The sequence below is a fragment of the Falco biarmicus genome, chromosome Z (assembly GCF_023638135.1).
Source record: "Falco biarmicus isolate bFalBia1 chromosome Z, bFalBia1.pri, whole genome shotgun sequence".
Lineage (NCBI taxonomy): Eukaryota > Metazoa > Chordata > Aves > Falconiformes > Falconidae > Falco > Falco biarmicus.
Window position 1 is genome coordinate 60,270,878 of NC_079311.1, and position 21,788 is coordinate 60,292,665.

Below are 21,788 nucleotides of genomic sequence, written 5' to 3' on the forward strand. Positions count from 1 at the left end.
TGTTGACTCTTCCTGATGACCTTCTTTTCCTCCACATGCTTTGAGATGACCTCCAGGATGAGCATCACCTTTCCAGGGATGGGGGTGAGGCTGACTGGCCTGTAGTTTCCTGGGTCCTCCGTCTTGCCCTTCTTGAAGACTGGAGTGGCATTGGCTTTCCCCCAGTCCTCCAGCAGCTCTCCGTGACCTTTCAAAGATGATGGAGAGGGGCTTGGCATTTACAGCTGCCAGCTCCCTCAGTGCTCAGGGGTGCATCCCATGCGGGCCCATGGATCTGTGGGTGTCAGGTTTGCTTAAGTGATCTCTAGCATTGAGCAAGGGAGAGTCTTCTGTTTTCCAGACCTCCTCTCTTGCCTCCAGGGTCTGGGAAAGTGGAGGGCCGGCCTTGGCAGTGAAGCCTGAAGCAAAGTCAACATGCAGTAACTCTGCCTTCTGTGTGTCCTTTGTCCCCAGGGAACCCACCTCATTCAGCAGCGGGCACACGTTTTCCCTAGTCGTCCTTTTCCTGCAGATGTACTTGAAGAAGCCCTTCTTGTGTCCTTGCCTTCCCTTGCCCGATTTAGTTCCAAATGGACCTTAGCCTTCCTCGTTGCCTCCGTGCATGTTCCGACAGCATTCCTATGTGGCCTGTGCCTTTTTCCACATGCTGTAAACGACCTTCTTCTGTTTGAGTTTTGCCAGAAGCTCCTTGCTCTTCCATGCAGGCCTCCTGTCCCCTTTGCGCAGTTTCCTACTCATGGGGTTGTACGTGTCTTGAGCTTGGAGTAAGTGATGCTGGAGTAATAGCCATGGACCCCCCTACTTCTAGAGGCCTAACCCAAGGGCATCCTCCAAGTAGGTCCTTGGAGAGGCCGGAGTTAGCTGTCCTGAAGTCCAGGGTTGCAGTCGTACTTGTTGCCCTGCATCCTCCGTGCAGGACCCTGAACTCCACCATCTTGTGGTCACTGCATCCAAGGCTGCCCCCAGCCTTCACATCTCCAACCAGTCCTTCTTTGTTTGGTAGTACAAGGTCCAGCAGCACACTTGGCCTCGTTGGCTCCTCCACCACCTGGGTCACAAAGTTACCGTCAGTGATTTGTAGGAACCTCCTGAACTGTGTGTGCCTAGCTGTGTTGTCTTTCCAGCAGATACCAGGGTAGTTGATGTCCTCTATGAGAACCAGGGCCTGTGATCATGAGACTGCCTCCAGCCATCTGTAGAAGACGTCATCAACATCCTCTTCCTGATCAGGTGGCCTGTAATACAGGTTGTGAATGTTTCAGTTTTCTATGAACATGAGTTTTAAAGGTTTCCAACGACCAGTGATTTGAACTGTAGATTCTGGTAGAAGAATAATATTCGAAAGTGCCAACTTCTGTGGTATTTTTTTCTGTTAGGAGAGTTTCATCTCATCCATCCTTCTGTCTGAGGATAAAATCAGTAGTACATCTATCAGTCTGTATTGATGTTTGTTCTGCTTGTTCCTGAGAACTGCCAAGGATGGACACTTCATAAATGTCCTCCAAGCTTGTTCTACTGTGTTGCTGTCTTTTTTTCATTAGAAGATGTTTCCAAGTATATAATTTAATTCTCCCTTCCTGTGTTTTTATTCTTCCCTGTTCTGTCCACTGTTGTTATGGAGAACACATTTATCCCCATTAGTCATCTCCTTTTGGCTAAATTAGCATAGTTTATTCAGCCTTTCCTTGTTGGTTGTTTTTTCTAGAGGTCTGATTGGTTGCTCTCTTAAAGGTTTGCTGCTTACCATTTTATGGTGTTTTTAAGTGTGTACCATCAAAAATTTTACAGTGGACTGTGTTCAACAGTGTACAAAGTTTTAGCTGAAGCCCTAATGGACTGTGTAGACAAAAAAACACGTTCACATTCTTGATAGCATGTGCTTATGTTAAGGTTCTGATCTAAGCTTGTTTTAGAATATATTTTTTCCTATGGAAAATATTTCTGTTGTTTTTAAGGCATGTTTGCACATGTCTTATATGGTCCCTCTCCAGAAAGAGCAGAACGGACAAGAAACAAAAGCCTAAATTACACTTGAAGCCACTCTGTGCTCCAAGGTTGTGTGTGATCAAACTTCACCAGCTTTGTCCTCAGTTGTCAGTTGCCTTGTGCTTTAAAACTCTCCATTTTGTAGGCATCCCATTCCCCTTGAGGCAGTCTGTTACAGGGTGACAGTCCAGCTGATTGCTGGCAAGAATTCCTGGCATTCTTTTGTCATGTGACCTAGTGAGTACCTTGGTTTCTGGAGAAGAGCATCAGTAGAAGGTTACTGAAATGAAATTTACTACAAAAGTTTGTTTTCATACAGTCCCAAATGGGACTGCAAAATAATAATCTCAATAATGTAGATGCCAGGTAGCATCAGTGCAATTTGTGGTCTGCAATTCACTTTGAAACAGTAAGGGATGAAAGTGTGGTTAATTAAGACAAGGAACATATATGTAAGTAGAATTCTTCTGCATAAGGAAGTTTACATTAATAAAAATGAAGTTGAGTCTGAATATTTATTAAATTAATGTAATTTCCCATTGTTGACTCATATTCTAGCATGAATGCCCCCCCCCTTTTAATCTCAGCTACTCCCACAGCTAAACTAGGAGAAAGCTTTCTTAGATCACTTCACACCAAGTGCTGTATTGATATACCTGTGAAATTGTTGCCATACAGATGTTGCATGTTGCAGACTTCTGCCAAAACCTTAGGTCATTTCAGCCCCCAGTGATCATTGTCTTACGATAATTTGTATCATAGTTTAATTTGAAGAGTGCAGTAGGCGGAAGGTACTTAAAACCATCACCCTGACACCTGTCCGTTCATATAACAGCAAAGCTTATCTGGGTCACTTAGTGAAAGTGTTGGCTCAAAGAACAAATGCATCTCGCAGCACCTGCTGTAACTTGCAGCAGGCAGAGAGAAGAGGGGGAGAATTGTCAGTGAAGTCCTGTGTCTCCATGCATAGCTTGCTAATATGTGGTTTTTACAGCTCGAATTCTCCATGACAGTAGTGAAGTAGACCCATCTTGTTGCTTGTATTGTGCTATTAAGTGTCAGTAGTGGGTGTGACATTTCAGCCCTCTTCTGCACTGATGGTGTTTTTTAAAACTTGTCCTGTTACCATAATTGCAATTACACAAAAAAGTAGTAATTTTGGAAAGTTCAAACTCCACCATAATGCAGACGTTTTGAGTAATCTGGGGTGTCTCCCTGTTTTCCAGTATTGACTAGAAAAAGAAAGAATACCCCTTAGTAAACTTTCACATATTTATCGAAGGGAGGCAGGAATTCGGATTAGTATATCCTTTGTTACAGTTTATAAGGCACACACACACAAATTCGGAAGTTGGTTGCTTTGCTGACCTCTTGGAACAGTGCTAAGATATATATAGATGCATTAAATGCTTTTTATTTAGAAATACAAAGTCCTCTGTTTCTGGTGACTCTTACAGGAAGATATATTTTGTCTGAGGGAAATGTTTTGAGTTTCATCAGCCTTTCAGCCTTTCATGCAATGATGTAGGCATTTTGCTTTATGATTTTTTTCCCACTATGTTGATTTAGGGTTTATTTAAGTACTAGTTAAGAGGGCAGCAAGAGTTTGAGGAGTGTTTTTTTCAGATTCTTTGTTATCTTGCCAGTTCTTCTGTTAATCTTACCTTCCAGTAGAATGACCAAAATGTTTCTCCGAACTTCAATAATAAATCATTGCTGCAAGGAAGAGCTTGTGTACTATCAATTATAAATACCCTACTTCACTGTGGTCCACAGGGACAGAAACTGTCCTCTGAGACAGCAAAATCACTCCTGAATCACTGGTTATTGCTGAGTAAAGACAGAAATTAATGTTCATCTTTTAAGTCTGGCAGGACTGAATTAAGTGCCAGATAGCATGAAGGTAGTAGTTGTAATGTTTCTTAATTCTGCTGTATCTTTTTCTGTTCTAAGAACTAAATATATTTGAAATAAACTGGAGGACATAATGCCAATGCATTTATTTTTGCTAGAAATTCAGTAGTTAAACTGTAACGAGGTCTGCCAATGAGAAAATGCTAGTATTGAGCTAAGAATGGAACACCAAAAGAGCAGGTGTTTAAGACTCATGTTCTAAGAAATGCTTGAGTATGCAAAATGTATTAAAGCATCTAGAACATCTTGCAGGTTTTGTCTACTGAGAGGCATTTTTACTAAGTGGAGCTATTTTGCTTTGTTACGTCGAAGACAAGAAGCTTTTAATTGAAAGATTTTTTTGGAAATGTTTGTTTTCAAATTAGAATGTATGCAGTGCCAAATTTGTCTCAAAAAATATGTCTCTCAGAAATATTTACTAGTCTGTTAAGTATCTGTGTCCAGTTATTACTATAGAAGAAGTATGTATTCTTGAAGCTGTAGAAACTTCTTTCTTCATCATCTGCAGTTTGAAAATGTTTTATTTTTATGACAGGATTTTTTCCTTCACCCTGTACCTGATAGTACTTGAATTTTCATGTTCAGTGGTTTTCACTTGTGAATACAGGGCTTACCTGAAAGTTGGAAAATGTTATAAATCTCAGTGTATTACTGAGGGTATTGATTTATTGTCAGCATGCTTATGTTTCGTTTAAAAATGCTCAGTTTGGGTATTACTTCAACAGTTGTAATAGTTTATTGTATAAACATAACTTAATTAAGACTATTTTGCTTTTGCTTCTACAGTCCATACAGTGACACTGTTTCTTAATATCTTTGGATGTTTGGCCTGGTTTTACGTTGATGCTACGCGAGGGGTTGACTTTGGATTGAGTATTCTCTGGTTCTTGCTTTTCACCCCTTGTTCTTTTGTCTGCTGGTACAGACCACTTTATGGAGCTTTCAGGTAAGAACTTCAGCTTGACTTGGAATGTTTAAAAATTTGTCAAGATGCATTAACAAACCAGAATTTGCTTGATTATCATTATGATAATCCTTTAATAGGCTTTCATTAGAAACAAGTAGTATGTTTGTCATTAATTCAGTTGTTGTATTTGAAACATAGATGGCAATGGTTAGGAATATCATGGCATGTCCTTTAAAGTATTTATTGCTTCTACCGTTAACAAAATATTTGTAGGAAATACTTAACTTTGTAGTGGGCTGATAACAATTTTAAAGAAAATTCTCAAATCTCTATCCCTTCACACCAAGAATTTGAGTAGATTAATAGTTAAGAGTGTCTTAAATTTTTGGCTTCCTGAATTAACTTCATAAAATTCTACACTTAAAAATCTTATACTGTTAAGTGACCTACAGTGTCTGTAATTGAAGGTAAGAATTCTTAAGAATAAGTCAAGCAGGTGTATAGTATCAAATCTAGTATTTTTCGTAGCTTTTAGCAATCTCTGCAGACTTCACGAGTGTTGAGGTGTGGTAGCTTTGTGTTTAAGCATAGGATGGTTGGTTTGCATGCAAAATTGAATTTAGTGAAGATCAGCATGTAGAGATTCTAAATCCTCTTACGGTATTTCTTGGAAAGCTTATTTTACATTGAAGTGATCCAGGATAGTCTTAGTTAAAATGCACTAATTCTTGTAAAGAAAGACTGAAGGACAGAAATTGCAGTTAAGCATCACCTTTAGAATAAATGAGATGATTTTTTGCTAACCAAGGAAGTATTGCTATACCTACATACCTTTTGAGGAATCATATAGTGTAACTTGCATTTGCTATCTAGGAAATCCATAGCTTTCCTTAGTGAATATCGATTGTTTGGAAATGGAAAACAACTTTCAGTCAGTTTCTCAGTTGAAAATGAAATAGTTACTGAACTGAACTGGTTGAATAAATAGAAATGAACAAACTGTTCTTCAGGAAGAGCTGTTAACAGCAAAATCTGATTTTGTGACTTAACTGATTTCTACTTTCTTTAGAACTTAGGTAGCAAGCATATCATATGATCATTAGGTTTTGATAGTAATGAGTTGAAGTCTTTGAGATTTTGCCTATACATTGATATTTGGGTTTTGTGGGTTTGGTTGTGGTTGTTTTTTGTTGTTGTTTGGGGTTTTTTTTGGTTTTTTTTTTTTATTTTCAGTCCTGTCAGGCTGGCATTTTGGTAATTTAAACAGCAAACCTGTTTTGTATATTTTGCTTTTAAACAACAGCTGCTTCAGTATTCTGGTCTGTACTATGTTTCAGTAATTCCATATTACATTTTATATCCTTTTACAAGTAAGATATTTTCTTCCCGTCCTGCCAGTACTGTGAACTTCAGTCTTAAAGTGGAGCAGAACTCAGTTCTTTATGCATTGTAGCAAAATTTCTATTTAGTCTAAGAGGCCTTGTTGTGTGTTGAACAGAACACAAAGGAATATTCTCACCTCTGTTAGAGGTGCAGCTGGCAAAGATACTGTATTAAAGAAATATAAATAATATATTTCTCTTGTAAACAAAAAACCCACAGAATTCTTGATGCTTCAGGTTACTGTCAATAAATGAAAGCGCTTTTCCTCTAGTTAATGCAGAAAATTTTTTTAGATTGGTACTTTAGTATTTGCAGAAAGTCATTAACTTCCTGGCTGCTTTAATCTTTTCCCCCCGCCTCTTTCAGGAGTGACAGTTCATTCAGATTCTTTGTGTTCTTCTTTGTATATATCTGTCAGTTTGCTGTACATGTACTTCAGGCTGCAGGATTTCAAAGATGGGGAAACTGGTGAGTATTGTTTGCTGTAGTATTGTACTGTCTGTAAGACAATATAACAAATTTTTACAATATAACAAAAATACTAAAAAAAAAAAATAAATCTTGTGTTCACTGGAACTGTTACATTTAGCACTCGGGAAAATCATTTTTGGAGGGCTTTTGACTAGGAAAAGTGGGTGAAATGTATCCCAAGATTGTGAAGTACTTTCGTTACTAGGCTGGTCAAAATTCTATCTTTCAGTGTAAATCACTTTAAACTATACTTTTATACAATAACTCCTTTATCTTGGTGGTGTGGGGAGATGATACTTGCTCTGTATTTAAAATAAAGATGTAAGGAAAACTTAGAGAAAATTAAAATAATTTAGACAGTAATATACTGATTGCACATTATGTTATTTCTATTTATATTAATATATATATAATTATTAATATTATAATATTAATTTGTGGCTAAAAAGGAAAGAAATTTTCCTTTTTTAAAAAGGCTAAGGAAATTTGTGGCTAAAATTTGAAGAATGAGTCAACAAAGCATTCGGGTGAATATATTTGTGGTTATATTCGGCTGGTATATCTTTGATATTATTTGAAAAACTGTTTTTTCTGAGTTGGCTCCTTATTCTGTAATAGTTGATTTTTCTTTTTGAAGAAAGTGTATATACTTGTAAGTATATGTGCTTTTACATGAAGTTTTTATGTATATTATCTTTTTGTGCGTCTTTGAGGTCTAACACTTAGATTTTACAAGAAAAAGTTATTGGGAACAGTCACCATCCTTGGGAAAAAACCCAACAAACTTGAATTAACCAAAAGCATGGTTGTAGGAGCCAGCTGGTAGCAAGGAGAGCTATGACTGGCAGTACTGTAGCTGGGTAATGACACTTCTCTGTATCAGTGCTTTTTGCTGCTAACCTCCAAACGTATGTCAGGCAGGCAAAACAACACTGCTTTGGAACTGTAGTGAAAGGAAAGATGATGTTTTATTTTTTTTTTTGTTCTTGAGTCTGCTCTTTTGCTTTTTCATAGATACGTTGATTGACATTAACAAAATAAAAACGGTATTTTAGGGCCAACTCTCAAGTATGTGGAGTGTGCTTTTAAGAATGCTTGGGGAAGGGGTATGAGAACTAGCCAGATCATCAGAAATTGCTAATTACAGTTTGGATTTTGGAGTTTTGTGGTAGAGTCCAGAGGATGTAGGGGATATCAAAGCAGTATGAAACAGATAGAGGAAAGTTTTAAGTTTGCTTAGGTTTACAGAAAATTTTTGCTTTTTTTTTCTGTGGAAGAACCTTTCCTGTCTTTATGCTTTATTTTCTTAAGGCAACCTGAGTTTTTGGGTTTCAAGTTCGGTACTATATTTTTCTGCTGGTGTTTAAATTTTGAAGAATGGGGAAATGTTTGAAGTAGATGCTGATCTAGCAAACTTTTCTATTGGTTAATCTGATGCTCTCTACTTCCAAAAATTACATAAACCTCAACAGAGAAAGCATCACTGTGGATACAGTGAAATGAGTTTTCCCACACAGGAGTGCTCTTTGTGTGTGCGTGTGTGTCTCTGTGTGTGTCTCTGTGTGTGTTTGTGCCTCTGTGCATGTCTGTGCCTCTGTGTGTGTCTGAATATCTCTGTGTCTGTGTGTCTGTCTCACAGGGTTTTTTTGTTTATTTAAAGAAGTTAGAAGCTATCTTTTTAGGGACTTCTTCTGTTGCATGAAATCATGTCATCTTAAATCAGTCTGAAATAATAGTATGACAAAAAAAGCCCAAAAAGCTGATAAGCAACTCTTGAATTTCTTCACAATTCTGCTCAAGGATAATGATCTTTACTGGTATTCTTCATATAGTTTCAATGCATGCATTGCAAAAAATGGAAACTCAGTTCTAAAAGCCTGTTCTAGAATTGGAATATGCTTACGTAAAATTCCCATAACTTTTTCTTAAAAAATATTCAAAGTTGATCAGAACCAGGATGCTATAAAGCTTCCCTTGATACGGATACCTGTGGTTTAATGGTTCATGGGCTGTGCTAGTAAAATTTGTCTTTTCTTTTTGCTTCAGTGGGTGGATTTCATCTCTTACTGGTCTTAATAAGAGTATTCCTGTTGGCATTATGATGATAATCATAGCTGCACTTTTCACAGCATCTGCTGTTATCTCATTAGTTATGTTTAAAAAGGTAAGCTACATATTATTCTCCTCTTCTGCTTACTATGTTTGATCTGGATTTTGCTTTCCTACTTGAGAGGGGTACTGTCTCACAAAGTAATGGGGATGAAAATATATTCTTGGGGGTGTACCTTACCTATTAACAACTGTACTTTTTTGTTTATACTGTTGTGGAGTTATGATATGCTGTTTGTACAATGCATGTATTTTCTGCAGCCTAAAATAGGGAAGGATATCTCTGAATAAGCGAAATCGAGAGATAAGCCCACAGTGTAAGGGTAGGTGCCTGCACTGGACTTTATGATTGTACCTGCAGATGCCAGGTTGTAATTTTCAAATGTGCGGTGATACCTCAGGCTGAGTGAAGTGTGATTCAAATGATTGCTAAGATTCAGCTCCTACCAAAATTACCATTAAAATTAATAGAAGAGGGAGATGCCTGGCACCCCAGAAAAGGATTTTTATTTCTCTGCTTCTTTTATTTTAACATATTGCTGCCAATCGGTGATTGCATAGCAGAAAAGCTCAAAGAAAGATGCTTTTTCCCTTTGGTTCCTTTTTATGAAAGGAATGTTCCTTTCATTCCAGAAGACCTAAGTTTAGGTATTAATGTGCTAATAAGTTTTTGATGTGTAAGTAGAATGTCACCGAGAATTCTGATTATGATGATGTGCACCTCCATTACAGTTACACTTAAAGATTTTCATATACCCAAACTCTTCTGAACTATTTACAGTAAGCTAGAAATTTTAAGCATTGCCTGGAGATGTCCCTTCCCTATATTTGTTTTCTGCATAAATACTCAGGTACAGGAGGAAGAAATGAGCAAGAAAAATGTATGGTGGAGCATTTTTTTTTACACTCTTCCTACTGTATGCATCTGGATTCTTTGCAGAAACCTGCATACTCAGATGTGTCCTGGTGTATCTTTGTGGATGAGAAATAGTCACATTTATACCAAAGAAAAAAGTTACAGCATTACTTTTCCTGCTACACTTGAATGAAAATGTCTTTGCAGTATTATTTTACAACTTTATTGTGACTTCGTTGAACATAAGTCAGAAATAGCATTCTCATTTCAATACTTGGGTAACTGAAGTTACTCAGGATTTGTTTTTTTGTTGTAATAGAGATTATATGCCATATTGTTCAGAGTGTAAGTCATACTGTTTAACACCTCTGCTTATTATGCAGAGCTATTGGTCATCACAGTAGTTTAGCAGATACGTATCTGCATTATTAGGGTCTTTTATACATTTTAATATTCAGTCATAGCTTATCTTGTTCTTGTAACCATGTTAATGAGAGAAATTAAAACGTTTCTGAAAATTGATGCAGAAAAAAGTTCACCAAGATGTTAGTGACACAGTGGATTCAAAACTACTTTTTGGGGGTTTGTTTCCTGCTGGGGTTTTTTAACATGCACAGTTACTCTTTTAATGAGTACAGTAAGTTGTGTACACACTGAGACAGAAGACATTTTTCAGGCTGTGAGCCCTGTATTATGCTAAGGATGCAGCCTGTTCGTGTATTTGAATATGTTATTTCAGGCAGTAGATACCACTTTAGTAAAGATCTATGAGACCCCTCTAAACTTGCAAAAAGTTACAGGTATTCCTACAGTCAAACTGTGCATGCAGCAGGGCAATCAAAAGTTGTACGACTTGAGGAAAAAGGTCTATGGATCCTCCAAAACACATGAGCAAACCGTGTTTCCCCACTGCACAGCTCTGCTTTGTGTTTGAGACTTTGCTATTACTCTACCAAGAAATGGAAGGCTCAGCACTGTGTTTTCACTGCTTTTTCACATCTCCAGGTGCATGGTCTCTACCGCACAACTGGTGCTAGTTTTGAGAAAGCACAGCAGGAATTTGCGACAGGAGTGATGTCCAACAAAACTGTACAAACTGCTGCAGCCAGCGCCGCATCAACAGCAGCAACCAGCGCAGCTCAAAACGCGTTCAAGGGTAACAGAATGTAGGGAAGCAAGAAGTCATCACGGTTCTCTTCAATTGTACTCTGTTTTCCAGTCACTTACTGTATTTCCTAAAAGCCTAGATCAAAATTCACACAGCATGTTTATGTCTCCTGCAGCTGTGCATGGGTAAAATGGGAAATGTTTGGTTTATTTTATTATAAATTAATTTTAAAAAGGTAACTGTTCTTTGCCCTTCTTTAAGATGTTGCATTCTAGAATATAAAGCCTTCCATATTTTATGAAGGATAAGTAATTTCAACAACTGGCCTGAGAACGAATTGTGGTTTGTAACGATCAAAGAAGTGTGTTAAAAATTTCAAAGTTTTTTTAGTGGTTCACTCCAGTACTTTTTTTAACTTCAGAAAAGCACCTCGGATCAACTGTTTTTCTTCGTAAGAACTGTTTTCCCTATTTCTGCTACAAGAAGTGGGGTAGACAGAGATGTAGAAAGTTAGGTTTGGCTACTGCTTTTGCAATTTGAGCAGCCGCTGGAGGACAAATACAAGTAGGGTAGATACTATAAATTCTTTTCTTGTTTTTTTTTGGGTTTTGTTTTTTTTTTAGGATAAGTCTTTTGATATAAACCTGTAAGTTTGCATGAATACTGTTGAGTTATCTGATCTTGTTTAAATAGTGTTTTGGTCCAGAATTTACCTGCACCACTTTATAGTGTTTGTTTGTATTTATTTTCATGGAGTGTTCTCTACCTGTGAGAAATTACTATGGTGCATAGACATTCTCTGTGAATAGAATGTGTAATGCAGTACACAGTTTAAGGAAGGTAACTGATAATTTCAATCACAGAGCTAAATGATTATATATTTGCATTTTTTAATTTCATTATCCATGTTTTGGGTTAATTACTTTGCTGGAAAAGAAACCAAGATGGATTTCTAGAACACTAGTTTCTTGACCACCATCCCTCTTCTACGTGCAGTGGTATTTTTGTTGTATTTGAGACTTTGTGGGGTTTGGGTTTGGGTTTGGTTTTTTTTTTTTTTTAAGTGTAGATTTGTGTTTTAACAGTGGTAATAAATCTCTAGTGTGGTCAGTCACTCTTGTTTACTGCTTGTCCAAAACCCTAAGTATACAGTATTTAATTTTCTAACAGGAATATTGTCCAAACTGAAGCTTTTTAAGCAATGGCATTTAACAGATACTTGAATTCATTTTAAGATTAACTCAGCCATCTTTGTAATGTGATTTAAGCTGGGTGGAAAAAGCTTTTAAACTGTTTTGAGTTGGAAAACTGAGAAATCTTCAACAAAGTTAAAATTTAACTCATTGAACTGGAGGCCTAAGAGGTTAAATTGATGCTGCGGAACTGAACAATCCACAATGGTACATACCATCATAATATTCTACAATATAATCAGGTCTTAGTATAACGTCATGTTTCTCTCCTCCTTGAATTGCCTCATGACTCTTATGCACAATACTTGGGTTGTTTTTTCAAACTCTGTTATAGAAAATGAAAGCAGGATGACCACATCCCACAGCCTGTGTAAGTATACACTGTGGCTGAAATGAATTCAGCTTTTAAGGTGAATCACCTTTAGTAAGATAGCATAAAATTGGGAGGCCCCTCCATGTTCTGGCTGTCCATGTGGACTGACTTTCATAGATGCATTTTCACTACACTGAGAGCATTACAGAAAATAAACCCCTTAGCTTAATCTGTGGATCAGTTACTGTATTGTTAGCATAAAGTCCCTATTAGTCTCCCTTCTTTCACTGATTTCTTTAAATCCGCCTTGAATTTGGATAAATGTCATAGTTTCACCTATGCTGAAGTTCGTATGAATGGATATACTTGCTTCTAAATGTTCTCTGCATCATGAAGTTAAAAGCAATTTAAATATTCTGTGTAATAGGGGCTCTAAAATTTCATATTAGTGGACATGCTAGCATTGAACTTAAATTTGTGTGAAATGTTATTAAAATCTTTCCAGATAAAAGCCATCATTTTCTGTTGAGATCAGGCATCATCCTTGTAGCAGCTGTGTATCAATATTGTTTTTTCATAATCTTTTAAACTTAATGTTAGGGTTGTATCTAGGAACTCTACTATGGAATACTTTTAGATCTAAATTTAAGCAATTCTCTTGGTATCTCTTGGATAGGAATTGCAGGGATATCATCCTTGCAATTTAACTTAATTTGAAGATTGCGTTATAACATACATTACTAGAATGTATTATGGAAAAAAAACATGAGGAATACAACCTGAATTTGGCAGGTAGACATTTCTTCCCTGAATGTTTAAAGGCTCTTTGAGAAACCATATTTAATGTTCTGTGTATAGGGAGCGTTTGTTTGTAATGTCATGGGTTGAATGTACAGATCTAAACCTCCCAAGTGAAATTCAGGCTTCAGCTACATGTGAACTGTTTAAACCAGAAATCTCTGACACTTTGCAGCTCAAAAGGAAGAAGTTTGAGTTTAGCTTTGACGGCAGAAGGCTGATACTTGTTAAAATATTTTGTACCTAATAAAACCTAGATTTTACAGTCTCTTATTAATTAGACAATGGCACCCACCTAAGTTGTCATTTTCTAGTATTGTGGCAAACTGAGTACAAAGTATGAAGTTCAAACACTGGAATGTCAGTAGTCATTGATCTGTAATTTATTTGGGGGATGTTTGTATATTTTGTAAATTACTAACAATGCTCTGCCATCCTGGTGAATGTCATGGTTCTGTACAAATGCACTTCTGTCCCTCTGTTGCATGTCTGAGTAGTTCAGAAGTTTTGTATATTTATTGTATTAACACAGTGTCATAGAATAAAAAAAAGACTTTTTTCCTGGGTGTTTGCTCTGTATAGTTTTGACCAATAAAGGTTTTTTCTTCTAGCAGTGAAGATGACATGCAGGGTGGACAATATATGTAAAAGTATCACTTGTTTTTTATAATTGTGTATATAAATGCTGTAATTCAGCTGAAATGGGGAAGCGAAATGTCCAGTATCAAAATAATACATCAGGGTTTTGAGAATTAGTCCACTCAACTGTTATCAAAGAAAATTCTTAAACACTTGCAGCCCACTTTATTGTGCTGTGAACTCACGAGGGTTAAAATCTAAACGTGTTCTGTCATTACTGAATGAAATTCTACTGGTATTAAGAGAATCCTAAAATGCTATTGAAAGTAAAGTGAAGTTGCTGAAAACAGCATTGTTTCGGTAGTGTTTATTTTCCTAATTTCTGCCTAGGAATTGACATCTCTATGTTCTGCTGTGTCGTGCTTTCTCTTTTTCTTTTGGTCATTATCACAGCCTCTTGATTTTTTTTCATACAATGTCATCTGTAATACCTGCTGTCTAGTCCTGAATTTATTACTGTTTTTTCTTGGAAGGGCAAAATTACTTCATCTAGACCACTGTGACATAACTAACGTTTGCAAATGCACAATGCAGAGAACAGTGCTCTGAGGTACAGTTGGGATTATTTTGGGAGATGGCAGATGTGAGGTTTTGAAGGAACTTGCAGATGTATGCATTATTTAGTAGTGAAATTCTGCATCAACTTGATCTGTTTCTTTTTAATTTACAGATCTAGGATGGCAGTGGCAGCAGACTATAAGAACAGGTTTTGTACTTTCTTGTAAATCGTGAGCACAGTTGTGCAGCATGATCCAGTCATATTTTATGATTAGAATTACACAGTTTAAGGGCTGTTGCTGAGAGGTAATTCCTCAGGTTTGCCGAGGCTAGTTTTCCTGAAGAAGTTGTAAGCAGGAGGTTTGGAAGGCATGCACACGCAGAGAAAACAGCACAAGGAGGAGAACTGTGATTAAAAATACTCAGTGATACTTCTGGAAAGATACTTCTGTCAAGGAAAAGGCATACACCTGGAGTATCTGGTTATGAATCAGTATTAAGGCATAGTGGGTCACATAATTAAAACGTGTGTTAGATTTCACTCAGTTACATTAAAATGTGTAAGAATTAGTTGGTACTTTTTTCCCCCTCCACATTAATTTTATGCCTGCAAGTAGCTTTTATTCTCATCAGTAGAAAAATCAGGGAGACTCAGAAAAGCAGTGGTGCAGATTTCATACCCTGGCAGCAAAACACTACGTACTGTGTCACACACTACTGGGGGGGGGGGGGGGGGGGGGAGTTGATGGGAAATATGACTTGTGAATTACACATTTTGTTCAGGGGAAAAAAAAAAGTTATTTGTCCAGCTGTTTAATGGAAGCATAATGTGCTTTTTATTGGATGAGTGGGTAGTGATTAAACAACAGTGCTTTTAATTAATTTGTTTTACCATCTCTCAATACATCTTTCTCAGTATCATCTGCCCTGCTTCAGTGAGCGTTACCACCTATTGCTGTTAGATCATTCAGGGGTGGAGAACACTTCAGCACAGAGGAGCTGCTGTACAAAGGGTTGAGAAGACCAGGATTTTACTTCTTTGTACCCATGATTCAGGAAGGGAAGCTATTACCTGGTGAGGTGGGAAATTCTAGAGATGCATTTTGGGTGATAAAAGTTGGATGTTGCTTGGAACAGGGCTAAAGCAGGCCTGGGAAACAGCCCGTTTCAGACTCCAGTTACTTGTGACCACTCTGCTTTTCTGCTTTGCAAATGTGTACAGCTGGAGCTGGGCACGATATACTGGCTGGAGCCCAAGCCATTCTGAAGAACAGCTGCCTCTGATCACTGATGCTGCACAGGCATCAGCTGCTCTGCCACTGTTTCAGCTGACAGTGCTGCAAGCAGATTTTACAATGTTTGTAGCCTAATTAAACAGTCATACATTGTTTGAGCTCTAGCCATTGCACACATGCCAAAGCACGCGTTGATGTTTTGCAGTGCAGGGCTGTTGTCTTTGCTATGCAGGTATTTTTGATGTTTTAGAGAAAAAAAGTGGATGTACCAGATTGGGCAGTGGGACAGTCCTTTTTGTCTTAAGGTAAAAGAGGAACTGGAAGTGGTCAGAATAATGTGATTACATTTGGAGTTATTTTTTCTTTACCCTTCTCAACTGGACCAAGTTGCTGATCCCATTGCACCTAAGTGATACCTAAAGCTGGTTAGGGACACAGATTCCTGCACTCCTGTGATTTCACTGACACAAGGATACCACTGATCAAACAAAAGGCACCTATTTGAAAACAAGCTTTCAGTGAATCACAGGAGCAAGACAACATCTTTATATTCCTGTCCTCTGGTATTAGTAATATAGCTTCACTTTCTCATTGCATCACCATTCTAAAACTAGCTGGAGATTGGAAAGAAAGTTATTAGAACACAGAAGTCACACAATTAAGAGAATTGAACTCTGTGTTCCCATTAAACTTACTGAAAAAGGGAGCTAACATTTTTAGCTATATAAATCAGTACTTTGTAATTTCTTTTGGCAGTGTTTTGTGTTTGTAGAGTAACTGCTGTATGTATACCTGCTTTGAAATCCACAAAGATGACTAATGCGTCGGTGCATTGAGTGGCATCTAACTTCTGGACTGCAGGTTGCTGAATGTTCCAAGTTTAAATGAGAACCAACTTCTTGGAAGTGCAGAAACTGTTGGAAGTGTCATTAAACTAAATGCAAGTAATTGTATGTAAACTTACTTGATAGAAACAGACCATAGCAACTACAAAAGCGAGATCCTGTTTTTTCTTTAAACTGCTGAAAGCCTTACTCCTTCTGCCATAAATTTGCTTAGAGTAACATGTAACCTCTCTAGTGTTTGTCAAGTTAACAGGTGAAAGGTAAGAGACATTGTGGCAAACACCATGTTAAAAGCTTGTGTGATTAGGCAGTATTTGTCTTAGAACATTCGCCACCCCTTTTCATGAGAAAGGAACTGCAGTGCTTTAATTGCAAACTGAAAAACATTTGTCAGATATGCATTCCATTAGAAAGTTTGTTTAATACAACTGTGTTGTGTAAAACGTAACCACAATTTTAGACGACATACTTTCGATCAGTAAGTGGCAACTGTTAAAGTCACATGGAAATCTGAAACACCAACAGTGGACTGGGATTGCAAGTCCTGTAAAAGCTACAGTTCAGCTACCTTGCCGTGGCTCAACTTGTCCAGTATGTTTGAATTAAGGTAGTCAGACTCTCATTTGAAAACTCACATTTTAATTGAAATTTAGATTAACACATTAGGTACATCATTCATGCTAACAAATGTACATAGTGGTGACTCGAGAACAGAAAAAATAGTACCACAAATAAACCATGGCTCAAAATGTACTCTAGCTGGATTGCCACTGCCGCTCTCCCTATACAAAGGGGCTGTGGTGTATACATTGCTGCCATGCTCTGCTTTTGTTGGGCTCTGTGCTTGAGGCAGGCAGCAGTGCCCACTTCTTTCATGGAAGAATTGAACTCCTCTTCATTTACCACTAGGATGTGGGATAACAATGCAAAATGGAAATGATTTGGCTGAAAGAAAGAATCAGAATCCAGAGAACTTTATTGAGTAAAATAGATACAAAGGTGATACAGACAACTGAGAAATAGCTCAGTAGCAATGTTTTTTGCAGTGCCACATTATAAACAAAGCACATTAAGAAACTTTGTTGAGCCTTTTCAGTTTTTAGATTGTATATTGCCAGAGGTGGACAGAGCTTCACATTTGAACTGTCTGTATTATATAATCTGAGTATTTCAAATCAATCTATAAGAGATTTTTCGTTAAATCTTTAAGCTGCTGTTACTACTATTGTATTAATCTTCAAAATCAGTGATTCTGTTGTGTTACTCTATGCCTTAGTTTGTCCACACCATGAAAACTCCAGCCACTTTTTTCCTCTGGGAATTCTGTTTTCAAATATCTTGTTTAAAAGCAAAAACTAAGGAAAGAAACCACCACCACCCACAACAAAACCCATTCCTGGTATTGCACATCTCACACAAGTCTGTGTATATATATATATATAATTTTTTTTAAATATGCTACAAATAAAAAAAAAAAAAAGGTCTATGGCACTTTACAGAATACAAGTTTACCAAGTCAATCAAACCACAGATGTTTGAAGAATTCTTCAATACCACAAAAACGTTACACTGAGCTAATCAGCACACAGGTTTTAAAGAATCCACAGCAAATTCTTCTAGATTCTATGCAGTGCATGTACATTAAGAAGCAGTTACTCTCTGCAGCCCCCCCCTCCCCCAATTAATTAAATTAGCTTTAAGCTGATTTTTTTTGCCCCCTAAAATATCTTTGAAAGCTACTGCAGAGGTGAACCTCAGGAACACCTTTAAACAGCTGTCAAATTTAATGAGTGCACCCTGCACCTATAAAACATCCAGGAAGAAAAAAAAAAAAAACTGCAATATATACCATCTTACCACTTGCTAGAAAAACAGAACCCTGAGAAAAGAAATTCTGATTTTTTTTTAAAATGTATTTTTCCCAGCCTGTCTTCCATCTGTGTTACGTGCTGAACATGGCTATTCTTGCAAGTTAGTCGATTACGCTGTGGCAGAGCAAGTTGATGCAGCATACCAGCAACAAGCTGAAGAGCTGGTTCTTCTGGGTTACAAATGCAAACAAAAGCAAAACATGCCATTGAAAATGCCTCCTTTGTACTTAAAAAACGCACTATTACAAATTTTTAAGCGCTCTGCAGGTCACAGCAGAAGTCAGCTAGTAATGTACATGAAGGCTGGTCACTGTTTACCCCTAAGCCAAAGCAGTATATGCCCTTTATACCTTTTGGAAGTGACCGCACGCTGACCGACAGGTGCTGGGTCCAAAGCAGCATCTGTCACCCTGATACAGCACCAAGATTTGCTGGCGGTGGCCACGCGGACGCTGGACTGCGGGCCACCTACGAGAAGCTGAAACTGCTAATCTTGCTCGTAACTCGGCTTTAACCGGTGTGCCCGCTCCCCTCGCTGCCGCCAGCCTCACTGCGCAGCACCTGCGGCCTCCGCTCCGGCAGGGGGCGCCAGTAGGGGGCGCCGTGCTCCGGCAGGGGGCGCCAGTAGGGGGCGCCGTGCTCCGGCAGGGGACGAAGCGGGCGCCCCAGCAGCGGCGCCGATCGCGCTCGGCTGTGAAAACGCCGCTCGGCGAGGCGGCGGGCGGGAGCGGCTCCAGACCGCAGCTTTTTTTTTTTTTTTTCTTTTTTTTTTTTTCCTTTTCTTTGCAATTAAATATTTAAAACTGAATTACCCGTTTTAAACTAGAATACGGTGGATGTGGGGTGCAGGCGCGGGTGAATGCAAGGAGAGGCTGAATTAAGAGTAAAACAAATCCCCTTTCAGCATCTGCAGGTGCGGACCACGCCGGCTGCCTGCGGTGCGGGACGGCCGCTGCGCGCTGCCCGGCCCGGCTGCTCCCTCCGCCAGCCGCCGGCACAGCGGGGCGGCTCCGGCTCCGGTCCGGCCCCTGCTCCGTGACTGCTGCACAGCTCCTGTATTGCGCATGCCTTGAGCAGCATACTGAAATCAGCTACCTACCTGTACAGTAACCATGATTTTTTAAATGCCTATAAATAACTAATGGCACACTTTAAGGGACCGACCAGGCATAACTATCATCATATCATACAGTGAAGTGATGGACTGCAACATCGTCACTGGATGATGTTAGATTACCAAGAAGTAACAAGAGTCCAAAGTTCGCTCAGTATTTCATTAGAACTACTTCTGAGATTAATTATCCCCAGTGCTGCTATAGCACAGTTGCATCTTTCCTTTGAAATACCTTGTGTTTTCAGAAGTAGTTCTAGAAAGTGATGCAACACAAGTAATAAAACCAACTGCCTTTGAGAAAGGAATGTCATTTGTGGTGAGGCCTGTTTTATTTCTGCTGATTTAGTTGGAAAAGGATCCATACTACACGTGGTTCAAAAAAAAAAAAAAAAGGGGGGAAAGAGATCTTCCCAGCCATGTAGAATTGGCAAGACTTCCTGAAAAATGTAAATTTCTTAAGGACTCATGTGGCTCTGGGTCATGAGACAGACTGATCTGTAGTACAGGAATGAGGTTTCCACTGGCAAGAGAAGGAATAATACTGTTGGAAGTCCAACGTGCAATCTACGTTTGTAGGAGAGGCTACAGCCCTGGCCAGGCTGTTGGCATTATCTTGCGAGTATCTCCACAGCTGTGTGGAGAGCCGTCATCTGCTTGAGATTTCAGGAGTTTTAATAAAGGCTGTAGAAATATTTCTAACAATGGGTATTCCAAACAATTTTATCCAAATCAGGTGAAAGCCAGTGTAGCAACAGCTTCTCTGTCTAGTCAATGGAAACAAAATAATTTTCCTCCTAAGTACCAAGTGGTACACACCTTGAACTGTAAGTTTCAAGACAAAGAAACCTGGCAGGGACTCAACTTTTGCTTAAAGATTGGTGTAAACTGTGTCATGTCAGCTTTTCTCTCTCCAACATACACTTAACATTCAAGAAGGCACTGTACTTGAAGGAAGTTCAATATCAAAAAGCACCTCAATGAAAAGTATGGTACCAAACCAGGTGGTGGTGAAATATTCACAGGTGAGGGGAGCCCTTGGAAACAAAGCCTAATTAAAATAGGCTTCTCTTTTGTATCAAAGAAAAAAAAAATATGTGCTGGCTTTCATTATTTTAAATCCAAATTCTTCAAAGTGACCAAGGTGGGTAAGGCAATCCAATCAATCAGAATTTGTCAGCTGTAACAACATTCCTGCTATATACATGATTCATTACCTCCCCAGCCAGACTAATATATTCCACTGTGTCCTGATCATAGAATGAAACTAAAAAAATCCCCAGTTATTTACATTCTGCTTTCTTGGGATCCTTTCTCGGATCCTCATTGCCCAGCAAGGAAGAAAGACCATTTCAGTAGTTCAGGGCTGGAATGCATGGGGCTCAGTCACACAAATAGTAGAAACAGGGAAGCCGATCTGCTTGTCCAGTCAATGGAAAGCAGATTAAGATCCAAGTGCTGGTATTTTTCCCCACTGGAGTTAAAGGAGGCAGATAAGATTTTTTCCTTCTTCTATTTCTTCTTGCACTTTGTCACTGGATGTGGCTATTTCAGCTTGCGCCGAGAAGACTGCACAGATGAACGTCAGAATAGTGCCACCAATAGCTGTGTAGAAAGCCCAGCCCAAGGAGCAGTCTCCCAGTTTGTAAGCAGAAGCGTAAGGTCCACAATAGCTTATTGCTTTCTGGCATCCCCAACCCGCAGGGTAAAGTATCAAGCCTAAAATAAGGAAGAGGCCTAGAAACAAAAACAGAAAGAAAGAAATTTAACAAATTATCAGTTTAACACCAAGTGCAACGCATGGTAGTAACTGTTATCGTGGTCACTATTCGGCCCCAAGCACCAGGATTAGGAGAAGGCTCTTCCTCACCCTTCCAACCTTCCTTTACTGATTTGTTCCCTGGTATATATACCATGCAGTGTTTTATCTAAACTTGGAGCTATTCTGTGCTTTTCCTTGATAAAGGCTTATTGCGTATGTTAATGGCCTAGTTCCTAATTTTAATCTCTGTATTCGTTCTACACCTGTTGTTTTCACACGTTATTGCTAGGTATACAGAGCTTGCAAAATGTTGAAGAATCTCTAATTATTGTGTATACTTGCACTTTTAAAATACTTAGGAATGTTGGCATCCATTCTTGGGCCTGTGTTTAGCTAGCCCTCATTTGGCTTTATTTAGTCATTCATTGTAAACATTTTCGCCTTTTTACCTCTACATTGATTTTTCTTGCCTGCGGGGGAGAAAACCAACCGCTCACACTGCATATGCTGATTTGGCCAGATTAGGACATAGTAGAAAACTGATACTGCCTGTTCCATAAGCTGCTTTTGTAATGAATCAGCCCCAAACAAACGGATCTAAGTACCCACCACCAGTGCATAGGTAACACTGGGATCCTCTGAACAGACCATCGACTGCTGTGGAAAGAAAGCGCATTTCTAGTGAAGCTGGAGCAAAAGCCTCTACTCCCCATCTTGCTAAACTGCCCGAACACCATGCTGGGCCTCAGGCTGGAAGTAAGAAGCACAGACTAAATGTTTTGGCCTTTG

The 21,788-nt window shown here is 38.6% G+C and overlaps 2 protein-coding genes across 3 annotated transcripts in view; one reads left to right on the top strand and one right to left on the bottom strand.

Moving 5' to 3' along the window:
• The window catches only part of SCAMP1 (secretory carrier membrane protein 1), a 50,645-nt gene extending 36,679 nt beyond the window's left edge, over nt 1-13,966 (top strand). The window contains exons 6-9 of the mRNA XM_056324469.1: nt 4,687-4,846; nt 6,557-6,658; nt 8,708-8,825; nt 10,632-13,966. Coding sequence (XP_056180444.1) covers nt 4,687-4,846; nt 6,557-6,658; nt 8,708-8,825; nt 10,632-10,796 — 545 coding nt within the window. The 3' untranslated portion in view covers nt 10,797-13,966. The remainder of the gene's footprint in view (nt 1-4,686; nt 4,847-6,556; nt 6,659-8,707; nt 8,826-10,631) is intronic.
• Nucleotides 13,967-17,213: 3,247 nt separating this feature from the next.
• Nucleotides 17,214-21,788, bottom strand: part of LHFPL2 (LHFPL tetraspan subfamily member 2) — a 125,621-nt gene continuing 121,046 nt past the window's right edge. For both annotated transcript variants that reach the window (XM_056325337.1, XM_056325339.1), the window contains one exon: nt 17,214-20,974. In XM_056325337.1, coding sequence (XP_056181312.1) covers nt 20,718-20,974 — 257 coding nt within the window. In that variant the 3' untranslated portion in view covers nt 17,214-20,717. The remainder of the gene's footprint in view (nt 20,975-21,788) is intronic.